At 46.3% G+C, this 11,099-nt stretch overlaps 1 protein-coding gene across 3 annotated transcripts in view; it reads left to right on the top strand.

Annotated features, from left to right (window-relative positions):
* The window catches only part of LOC149334240 (uncharacterized), a 100,041-nt gene extending 89,199 nt beyond the window's left edge, over positions 1–10,842 (top strand). For all 3 annotated transcript variants that reach the window (XM_089555093.1, XM_089555092.1, XM_089555094.1), the window contains 3 exons: positions 2,420–3,419; positions 6,763–7,166; positions 10,326–10,842. In XM_089555093.1, coding sequence (XP_089411219.1) covers positions 2,518–3,419; positions 6,763–7,166; positions 10,326–10,555 — 1,536 coding nt within the window. In that variant the 5' untranslated portion in view covers positions 2,420–2,517 and the 3' untranslated portion in view covers positions 10,556–10,842. The remainder of the gene's footprint in view (positions 1–2,419; positions 3,420–6,762; positions 7,167–10,325) is intronic.
* The last annotated feature ends 257 nt before the right edge of the window (positions 10,843–11,099 follow it).

Below are 11,099 nucleotides of genomic sequence, written 5' to 3' on the forward strand. Positions count from 1 at the left end.
AATTTTCTAAAACTTAGAACAAGTAATTTACAGCACGGAAAATTTTAGCGCTCATTTAGCATTAATACGCCATATCGATTCTGCTTTTCGAATTTTAAACGTTTACAAACCGTGTTTGCGCAAAAAAGCAATGATCGCCACTTTTTGCGAAGATAAACGACATATTCTGAACCTGTTTCTAATTTTTTTAAAAGCGATTGCACTAACTTAACCATCACTGATTGCCTATAAGCGGGATCCCTCTGCTAATGAAATTGTTGAACGGCCAGGGACAGGAAAGGAGGACGTACCTTTTCTGTTTATCACAACGTGAGTTGCATAAGACAGCCTTTTGAGGCCTTTACATTTTTTTGCTGTGCACTAAATCCACCAGCGATATTAATGAATATCAGGATGTAGTTCTTGCGGGAACGGCAAAAGCGCTATCTTTAAATTGAGAACATCAGTTCGAATGCGCTAACAAAATGCTACATTGCTACAAATCTCCGAGCGAAGACTGATATATTTTTTACTACTCCAGTTGGAGTACTTAGTACTTCGTGCTCCCCTGGAAGTTAGCCCAAATAAAGAGTTTCGTTTACAAGCCATTCTCGCTGTTTTCCTGCTCGCCGGACTGCAGTCACCTCTACGTGACAACATGGATTTTATGTCATACACTAACTCTGGTGTTTCGTTAGAGTGTTACTGAATGATCGAGAAATTTTCTGCGTAATTATTACATATTCAGCATGTGCACTCTAAGCGCCGCGTGGCATGTCCTTTTTTTTGGCAGTCACGAGACTCGTACAGTGATTGATCTTTATAACCCTGTCCGATATGTTATGCATCCTGTATAACGCAGACTGAGGTGGTTGCACGTTGAAATTGATTTTACTTTTTGCCTGAACCTACTCTCGCCGTTTATGACAATCAAACAAATGTACTGCAACAATATTCTTTTCTTGCATGTTGAAATGAAGGCGGTTTAGAGTTTGCCGCACTGTTCGTATACTGCTGCAGCCCCGACACCATGCTGCTTTATTGCATTGATTTCAGGAATGGCAGAAAGAGGAACGGAGAGATTTGGATTCGAGCTAGGCCTATACTTAATCGGGCAGATTTTAGCAATATCGACTTTACTGACAGCAAAAACTGTAGCGTATCCTTTGTCCTACCTGCAAAAGTTACAGCTTTTGCAGCTGTCGCTCTCGCCTGGAGTGCTCGGCAGCGGTAAAATAACTGCAACTTACAGGCGCCCGAGCGCAAAGCGGCGGCTGTAAAAAAATCTTTATTGCTGAGAATAAACAGAGAATAGACTTTACGAGCCATGGAAAAGCATTTTGCCGAATGCCTTCGTATGCACCGGCAACTCAAAGGCACTGTCCGTAGAGTCTCCTCCCGCGAGAGTTTTTGAAAAGCTGCAGTAATAGTGAGGTTACAGTCTGCTGAAGCAATACCCCGCCTACCTTCTCCCTTCTCTCAGTACAGTCGATGCGTCCCTCAGCGCGCACACAGTCTGCTTGGCTTATCTAGCCTCAGTATAGCTCACAGTTACCCAATTCTAGACTTCCACAATGGCCGCTAGTACAACGCTGTTTTCTTTTGCAGGTTTATGTTGCGCAAAAAAGTAAACAACTAACACACAGGCTGATATTACGTGTCCGATGGCTCCCTGCGCGGCCCGAACTCTATGTAGTGTTTCGCCGACGCCGCCTCGAGAAATCGCAGATCTTTCTTAAGCTATGTGCATCCATCCGGTAAGCTCGAGATTCATGGACATTGATAGCATCTCGCGGATTACGAACTTGTCTCACTGCACACAGAGGTCATCGCCGCCGACAACAAGCACGCGCGCCCGTTTTCAGTTTTTTGTTAGTTGTGCACAAAGCACGAGCAGCGATATTTAGCTACAATGTTTTTCGGCTACAGAATCTAAGCCGGGGGTGGCCAGACAGGCATTGGCAAAGTGCCATAAAAAAAGCTTCTTACTGAACAGCCGCAAAATCAAAGAGGGCGTCGAAAGATTTTGTTTTATTTCTTGCAACAAAGCTGGCGCTAGCAGTGAATCCCACTGTGCACACGCATCATTTCGCAGATTCTCCGCAGGATGGCGTTAACTGGCAACAGCTGCCTACATGCTCCTCTCTTCTAGAACATAAGGGAAGCTGTTTTTAGAGACAAAAGGGGGGCGGGCAGGGGAGGTACATTTGCCAGAGAGTTCCGAGCCGCACTGGGACTCGCGAGGAGCCGCAGTTTGTCCACACCTATTCTATGCACTATGCTTGTTGAACCGAAGCGTCGTAGCCTGTCTGAGGCACAGAAAAACTTCTTGCCGCTAGCACGTGCTTAAATCATGTAGTTTCCATTTATGCGAGTCACATTTTTCTGGCTAATTAGCTAGTAGAATAATAGAGATCTGCCCTCCTTCTCTTGTTTACAGGTCCCATTTCCTGTGACCTGTTCCTGCATCGGTCGCCGTAGCGGAGCGGGGACCGGTCTCCGCACCACAGGGGCTCATGTCCGTGCCGCCTCCAGAACATGACCAGATGGACGCCCAGACGGTGGCGCATCGACCGACACAGAAGCGCCGGCACCGCCTTCCGAGCCATACGGGCCCTGTCCCTACTGGTCGCCGTACTCACCGTCATATTCTGGGTGCAAGCACTCTACCGGTTCTCCGGCATCGGCGATCAAAAGGACGAAGGAGGTGACGCTATAGTTTCGTTTTTAACGAAACCTCACATCGCAGCCACTTCAGGAGCAACTCCTAGGACTAGTCAGCCTTCTGTGGATGAAGCCACCACGTCTCCATCATCTCCGAAAGTCCCGCTTCGCGAAACTTTTAAAGAGCAGCCCGCAAAAGACGGAGACTGGGTCTCCACCGACGTCTATCCCAGAACAAAGCTTAAGGTTTTTCTGTATTCGGCGTACCTGGACAATCGGCTCGCTGTCCCCACCGTTCGCGTAATAGGAGCGTACGCCAGTGTCGGCGGAGCCCAGATATCCTGCCGACTAGAGTACGCCAATGGTGAAGCGAAGGTGGTCGCCGCTGCGCAGAAGACCATAAACGAGAACTGGAAGCTCAAGTACGGCGCGGCCTTTTTCTCCTGTCCGTACACTGATGACGCCGATACGCCACCGCCAGCTCGAGTGCGACTCAAGGAGACGTATGAACTCCAGTGGAGCCCTTCGATACCCGTGTGGCCATTAGAGACCCGGCCGGGCCACGCTACTGGACGCTTCGCGGTGTGCGTCAAGCCACTTCACTACGAGTACGACAGGGCGTCGTGGCTTGCCGAATTTGTCGAATTTCACCGAATCGTGGGGGTGGACCACTTCTTTTTCTATAACCACAGCATCGGGAGCAATGTGGAACAGCTGCTACGAGTGTACGTGGCAAAAGGAGTCGTCACGAGCCTGCCGTGGAATCTGGACATTAAGTAAGTGGAAATGACATGCAGTGCCATTCATGTGGCGGTTGGCCTCACCCTAGGCCATCTATTTTGTTTACGTCTCAGCGTGTTTAGATGTCATTAGCATGTTGCCAGAACTGATAAGCATGCCACTAGAGGTCAGGGCTTAAATCTTTTATTCTTAAACGAAGGGCACATATACACGGAAAAGCACGAACAGTCACTTAGGGCAAAAGGGTGAAGAGGTGCCGGGATAATGAAACGTAGGGCATTATGGAGATGGAACAAATATGAAGTGCTGAGAGATATTTGAAAAGGAATAATGGTGCCGGGCTTACTTTCTCGAATGCGGTTCTGAACTTAAGGGTAGAAGTTCAGTTGAGATTACAAGCACATCAGAGAGCTGTTAGAAGATTAGAACTAGGTGCCCACGGAAAAACCACAAACGGGGCAGTACAAGGTGATATGGGCTGGGCATCATTCGAAGCACGAAGGCTCAGAGTAAAATACTATGTTAAGAGCGCCTGGGGGAGCGGAAGGATAAGAGGCGGGCAGCTAAGGTATTTAAATATTTATACAGAGACAGCGTAGACTCAAAATGGAGGCAAAGAACTAGGAAACTAGCCTTTAAGTATGTAGGACACGAGGATGGAGAAATAAAGAGCATTAAACTACAGGCTAAAAACGCGGATGGTAAAAATTGGATTAATTCCATGGAAAGAAAGCAAAGTGTAGAACTATGTTGATGCTGAAAAAGGCAGACGAGGAAGGAATCGTTGTATAACTCAAGAGGCAGTGCCCTACTCTTTGAAGCTAGGTCAGGGTGTCTTAGAACGCGCAGCTACAAAAAGCAATTTAACGAAGAAGGTGACACATGTGCTGTGTGCGGTATGTACATCTGTAGAAACAGTTAAACACCTTATGCTCAAATGCGATGGAATCCGTCCTGATGTTCATGCAGGCGCAGTCACCCTCCCTTCCTGTGGCCCTAGGCATTAGAGATAGTTTTTATTTATTATTTATGTATTTATTTATTTCAATATACTGTAGGCCAGCTTTGGCCCAAGCAGGAGGGGCATAAGAAAACACAAATTACAACACCATGTGAAAAACATTTCATGTGACACACAGCAAAAATGGAACTTCAAAGATTAACATAGCAACGAAAACGAGAAATACATGCTTAAAATTGAATACAGGAGAGTCACTTCCTTTTTACTGAAGCAAAAATGTTTTTAGCGCCTGTTCTATGTCAGGAGAGTTAAAAATCGATTCAGGGAGTGCGTTCCAATCTGCTATTGTTTGAGGGAACAAACTGTGCTTAAATGAGTTTGTTTTAGCGAAAATAGGCTGTAAGGAGTGCTCCCTAGTATAATGCTCATGGAAACAAATCTGCGGTGGGAGTTAGCAGAAAGCTATTATAAAATTGGTGGCTAAAAAGCAGAGAGGTGACGCTAGGCTAGATATGTAGGAAACCGTATTTGAAAGAAAATGGCGAATTTTAATGACAATTTACAATAGAGTTAAGCAAAACTAAGAGAAAAAAGGCCGAGCATGGTGACAACTATCACCACCTCGTTTCAAAGCGGACGCTCCTGTCTTCCATCCACCCATCCATCGTGCAAAGCATCTTGCTGTGCGCGATAACGTTAGAGCCAAGACCTACTGAACTAAAGACCTGCACAGATGGTGGGGTCCTATGGAGCGGCGCGTCGAACTTTGGTTAGCTTTTTGGCCGCTGAGGGCGCTTGGTTCTCCTGTTCGTCTGCTACGATCATCATCATGGTTTGCCAATTCGTGTGCGCTATTTAATATATTTGCTATCTGTTTCCATGCTATTTTAACCTCCGCAAAGAAAACAGCCATAATAATGACTTTTGAGCTCTAGAAGAGTACAAAAATCTTCTTTCTTTTGTCTGCTTTCTTTTACTTGTAACCACCGTACCTAGAATAGAAAATGAGATGATGATGATGAGTATGTGGATAAACGAGAAAACTGCCCTCTTTGAAATAAAATGGCGGAGGCCAATTTCTCGACAGTTATACACTAGCGCCACGGTGCCTGTAATGTTTCTATCCTAGCGGTAAAAGGCATGAACTAGAACATGCGCGCTGGAGCAGGGCCATCTGTGCTGGTCTTTAGATCAGTAGGTCTTGCTTACAGCATTATTAACGCCGTAGCGTTAAGGAGCTCTTGCCGCAGAAAATCCGGCGTTGTCGGCGGCGTCGTTGATCCTGAGCGAAAAATCCGCAAAAAAAATCCCCAGAAAAGCAACCTAGGAGGAAGGTGAGCCACCTAGATCACGTGACCTTGCTGCGTCATCACAACCTGCCCACCGGATTATGAGAAAACCGTCCACTGTAGCACGTGGCTTTTAAATTAATGATTGGTCGTTTGGGAAGAGCAACCTGGGTCGCTATGGTGTCACACACTTAAGAAGGAGTTTACTTGTCGCCTCAAATTTTTACTACGCTTCCGAGTACCCCTCTATGAAAAAAAAAAAACGCTTCCGTGTATCCTTTCAAATCGCCTTAGAGTAAATATGCTGGTAAGAAGGAATAAGAAAGCGGGAAGTTTGCGTTCGTTGTGACAGTGGGTGTCTTTCTAGACATTCGCATTTGTAACCCGCTGTTCAAATAAATTGCTATGGACCTGGCGGGATACACGGAAGGGCTACGACTGCGCGTAAGAAAAAAAATGAGTAAATCTGTTTGCTTGTTTTCCAGAGCAGTATAATGAAACCCTTATCTGATATGGCCTTCTGTGGATTTGGCGTTCGGATGCTGATTCCGTGGCCGCGAGTTCGATCGCGGTCGTGGCTGCCATGTTTTGATGGAGACGTAACACAGAAACACCCATTGGCTGTGCGAGCAAGGCAACGTTAAAAACCGCGCACCATCTAAAATAATTCCAAACCCACCACAATGGCGTCCCTCACATCCTGATTAGCTTTGGGACGTCAAAAACCTCAGAATCCAAGATGGACGTTTTGCCACAGTTGTTAAGAATTTCAGTTCTAATAATTTCTGAACGTGGATGCGATTTCTACTGCAGCTACAACTTCAGGCTTGTTGATTTATGGTTGAGGGGTGGGGGGTATTAACAACCCGAGGTGACTCGGGCTCTGAGGTACGCCGTAGTGAAGGGTTCCGGAAATTTCGACCACCTAGGGATCTTTAACGTGCACTGACATCGCACAGCACATGGGCCACTAGTATTTCGTCTCCATCGAAATTCGATCGCCGCGGCCGGGATCGAACCAGCGTCTTTCGGGTCAGCAGCCGAGCGCCGTAACCACTGAGCCACCACGGCGGCTGCTGGCTTGTTGACCGGCTTGTTGCCCAGTTACGCTGTTCTTATTATTCGCAGGTCGCAAAAAGAGATTCGCACCGAGGGCCTGTTCGCCTCCCTCAACGACTGCGTCTACCGCTGCATGAACCACTTCGACTACGTCCTTGTTCTCGACCTGGACGAGTTTGCCGTGCCCCGGAAAGAGGACACGCTGCCGGCAATGGTGACCCGGCTGAAGCGCTCGGCGCCCCGCACCATGAGCTATGTGTTGCTCAACAGCTTCTTCTACCTGTACTGGGAGAACGACACGGCGGCCTACGGGTCGCCTCCGGAGACAGCCCCGGCGGAGATTCCGTACCTGCTGACGCAGTTCAAGACGCGGCGCTCCAGGAAGGTCTTTCGCGTCGGTTCGCGCTCCAAGTACATCGTGAGACCGGTGGCGGCAGTCGAAGTGGGGAACCACGTCGTTTGGCGTTACTTGGGTGAGATTAGCGTTTTCTCTGTTCATTCCCAATGGTTTGTTCACTAAGTACGGTACGCCGCTGTTCACCACTGAAAGTATACGGGATGTCCCTCCTCCCTGCTATGAGGAATTATGATTTTATAACGATAAACTTTCCTAGGCGACTGCAACGAAGGAGTGCTGTAGACAGTCGCTTGGCCTAGTTAGCTGGTGTTTTTTTTTTCTCAGGAAACTAAGCTAATTATTCTTTACTAATTATTTAGCTTTTAAAAGATTGTTGTTAGGAACAAAGTGTCAACGCGAAAGTTGTATATTGTCTTGAAAAACAGCCGGCTGTATTGTTTCCACCGAGGTATCATATTTCTAGTTTTTCGTCAAGGGAAACTATAAAAATCATACTTCGGGGGAAACGATGCAGCCTTAAATGAGGGAGATCAAAGCACAACGTTACCACATCATCGCGCTGCTACTTCAGCGTGTCAGTGGGCGCCTAAGTGAATAAAATCTGCTTGTCTCCGGAGCTCTGCCCCCGACGGGGCTTTGCATGCGCATTGCGCGAGAAATCTCGGCCGGAACTTTTTGCGTGGTGGCTTTTGTATTTCGCTGGCGTTCTTTCAAGGTCGCTAAATAGAGCTTCGTAAAGGCAATTTCTGATTTGACGCATTATTCTCATTTCATTTAATTTTTTCTTGAATCAATGTGCACACATATACACGCAAAATCTTGAGCCAATTGGCGAAGCAAGCGTAGGCCCATTTTACAGACATATTCGGCAGTGAAAACACGCCTGAAGTACATAATAAATATCTCCTGTAGAATGAATACTATAACTGCAGAAAAATACAAGAAAAATAACTTAAGAAATAAAAACGCGGCTAGACACACATAAGTCACTGAATTATAAAACTGGAAAAAATACAGTGTGAACACAAAGCTCAATCAAAAAAGACAAACAACAAACATGTTAGAACCGCAAAAAGAATGCAAGAGTAATCTTTTTTTTTTGCACAGTGTATTAATGGAGCAATATTCCCGAAGCAGAATCTTTTTATATGGATAGAAATCGGTAGATTTATAAATCGAAATACTGAGAAGGAAATGTATATATAGAAATAGAAACCAATGTTTGAATGTTTGCCTTATTATTCTTTTCTAATTAATTCAATTCGAAGAACGAATACAATTCTGCAGACTAGGCAACTCGATTTTACACGCAATTCAGCAGGTATCACGCAATGAGGACACCTCGTCTTTTTTTAGAACCTTGCTTACTGTTAGCTGAGCAACGCCAGGTGCATGCGTGAGTTCTTCAAATTTCCACAAGCCAAGGAAAAAGGCACGACCGGTGCTGTTGTACTGTTTCATATCAAAGGTATAGTAGCTGGTGCAGCTTCCCAGCTGTTTTATCTTCTCTTCTCTGTAGAAATATAATTACTTTTTGTATTCTTTGTGATTAACGAAATACGCATTTGCATGCTTCTACACGCCTGGTTAACCATCTACCATTGAATGCAGCACCAATTGTAAGCCGTGACCTCCGCAGTGGCTTCGATCGGGCTAAGGCACTTTGGTAAAGACCCTCAGTTTACGAAAGCGCGAAATGTACTCCATCAACGGACTGAATTCAATTATCTACACTACCAGACACCGCCCCATACTACTTTTAATCCTTTTACCCCGTGCACACTTTTTATTTGTTTGCTTACTTACAGGCCTGAAGGGTACCCCAACTAATGCGTTCTTGCTTTCCGTGGTACTGCTATATGCTAACATATTTTGGAAGCAATTCTATAGAATTAAGAGAATCATACTACTAAATCTAAGCGCTACACCTCAGTTTTATGTTTAGTTCATGTTTGAGGAACCTGCCACCTGTTTGCAAAGTGCGTATTCTGTGATTGTTCTTTTCAGTGCTAACCATGGCGACTGAAGTGTAGGTATTCTGTCTTTTAGAGTGGCAGAACTAATACCTTCATTCACCTTCATTTTGCCACTGCCTGCCTGGCTCCACCGGTTATATACATTACATAAGTTATGCACAGGTTGGCCACATAGGTAACATGACTGTGAGATGTCATCACAGCCTTCCCGTCGGATTGGTAAAAGTCCTAACAGCAACAGGTATCAGTTCAATTAATGACTGGTACGCCAAGGTTGCTCGGGAAGAGCAGCATGGGTCTCGCAAGCCCCACCACTGGAAGCACCTACCACCAAAGAGCAGTGGCCTATCGCTTAACCGCTGCACCACTGCGCCAGGAGTGGTATGAGGACTCCGAGGGGCCTATGAATCTAAAGTAGACAAAGACCATTCTGCATATATGGGAATTAACCCGTTACGCTATCGCGTCATAACCTTACGCCGGAGTTTATGTGACCCCTCCAGTTTATTGCTCTAGCACGAGCCCCCCCCCTCCCCTCTACGATCTTGCAGATCTTTGTCTGACGCCTGCTTGACCTTGAAACCCAAGCCTAGACCCGAAACCGAAGAGGAAGCCGTAGCGCTAGCGCACCTAATTCTCATTTGGCCTTGCCCCGCCAAATCGTCCTTCATTTGCCAAGCAACTTTGGAGCTATTAACGAGCGTTCGGGCAAATGAAATCTCAAGAATGCGAATGTCAAAGCTCTTACTGTACTTCGATCTGTAAAGCACACAAAGATTTCTGTTTTGAAGTGAATAAAATTTTTGAATGCCCGTACCGGCTATAGCGCTCTAAAGAAATACGAAATATATTTGAGGCGCAATACAAATCAGAACAGCGAGTTTTAAACTTACTCTAAGTGGACATTACCTACCGAGCTTGTTAACGCAGTTCTATATAATAGCTGGCTTCCTAAATCGTCACTATACTATTCCACGAATACTATTCCAGAAGAAGAGGAGAGAAGTTTCAATGTTGCGATAAATGAGGACTGTCTGCTACTCACAGGATGACGGTTTGTATTTTTTCAGCCTTTTGTTACCTCGCTACTTCTTGTGGTGAATTTCTGGACCGCAGTTCTTACTACTTACTTCTGACCGCTTGTATTTTGTTCCGGAGTTGCTAGGTGTGAGGAAATGGCTGTGGGGCCCAGACATCCCTGCTTGTCTGTTTAGCCTCCTATAGTCGATTCTAGGTATTATTTCTTAGAGTTGTTTAGCTCATAACGCCGAAAAAATAGCGTGAATCTCTGTTCACAGGAGGTCGCCACCAGGCCACGCAGCGTGTGGCACCCGAAGACGCTCTGCTGCACCACTACCGAATCTGCGAGTTCGGCGGTTTCGACTGTGTCAAGCAGCCCTCAACCGTCGACCGGTCGGCGCTGCGCTTCAACACCACGCTGCTCGAGCGCGTGACCGATGTGTGTGCTCTGGCCTTCCCAGCCAAGGGACGCTGCCCAAGGGCTCCAGGACTAGGGAGCCCCTGGTGACGACTCAGCAGTGCCCCGGTGCATTCTTAGGCCGCGGTTTTCTAACCCTCTACAAACCTAAGCCGGAAGTGCACGGCGCACGTGGCTTACCAGTTTACAGTGTCTCGGATCCGAGGGGCTGCGTTACTCTGGACCTGACGTCTCTGCGGAGAAATAGCGTTTTTAGTTGTTCCTTAATGACGGGAGTTGCTATATTTATGACAAGCACGTGCCTAGCCTATTTGCACGGCACGACCAGTCCCCTCGCTCGTTATACTGCGACTTGTTAATAAAATCCTGACTTTGCAGTATTGTTTTTTTTTCTTTCATCGCAGATACTCCGTCAACCGATTGCTATTTCGCTGTAGAAATCTCGCAGTCCAGCTGGAGAAACGAGACATGGATCTTCACGAAAATTTGCCTGATACCAAGCACAGCCGACGACAGGAAACTTTAGCTTTCCACTAAATGGTGTTTTTCTTAATTACTGGTCATTAGCACGAGAAGACTGGTGGTACATCGACGTCGGGGCCGTATTTTATAACGACCCATCAAATTTTATATT

This window comes from Amblyomma mixtum, chromosome 8 (assembly GCF_055824585.1).
Source record: "Amblyomma mixtum isolate Tamu chromosome 8, ASM5582458v1, whole genome shotgun sequence".
In the NCBI taxonomy this organism is placed as follows: domain Eukaryota; kingdom Metazoa; phylum Arthropoda; class Arachnida; order Ixodida; family Ixodidae; genus Amblyomma; species Amblyomma mixtum.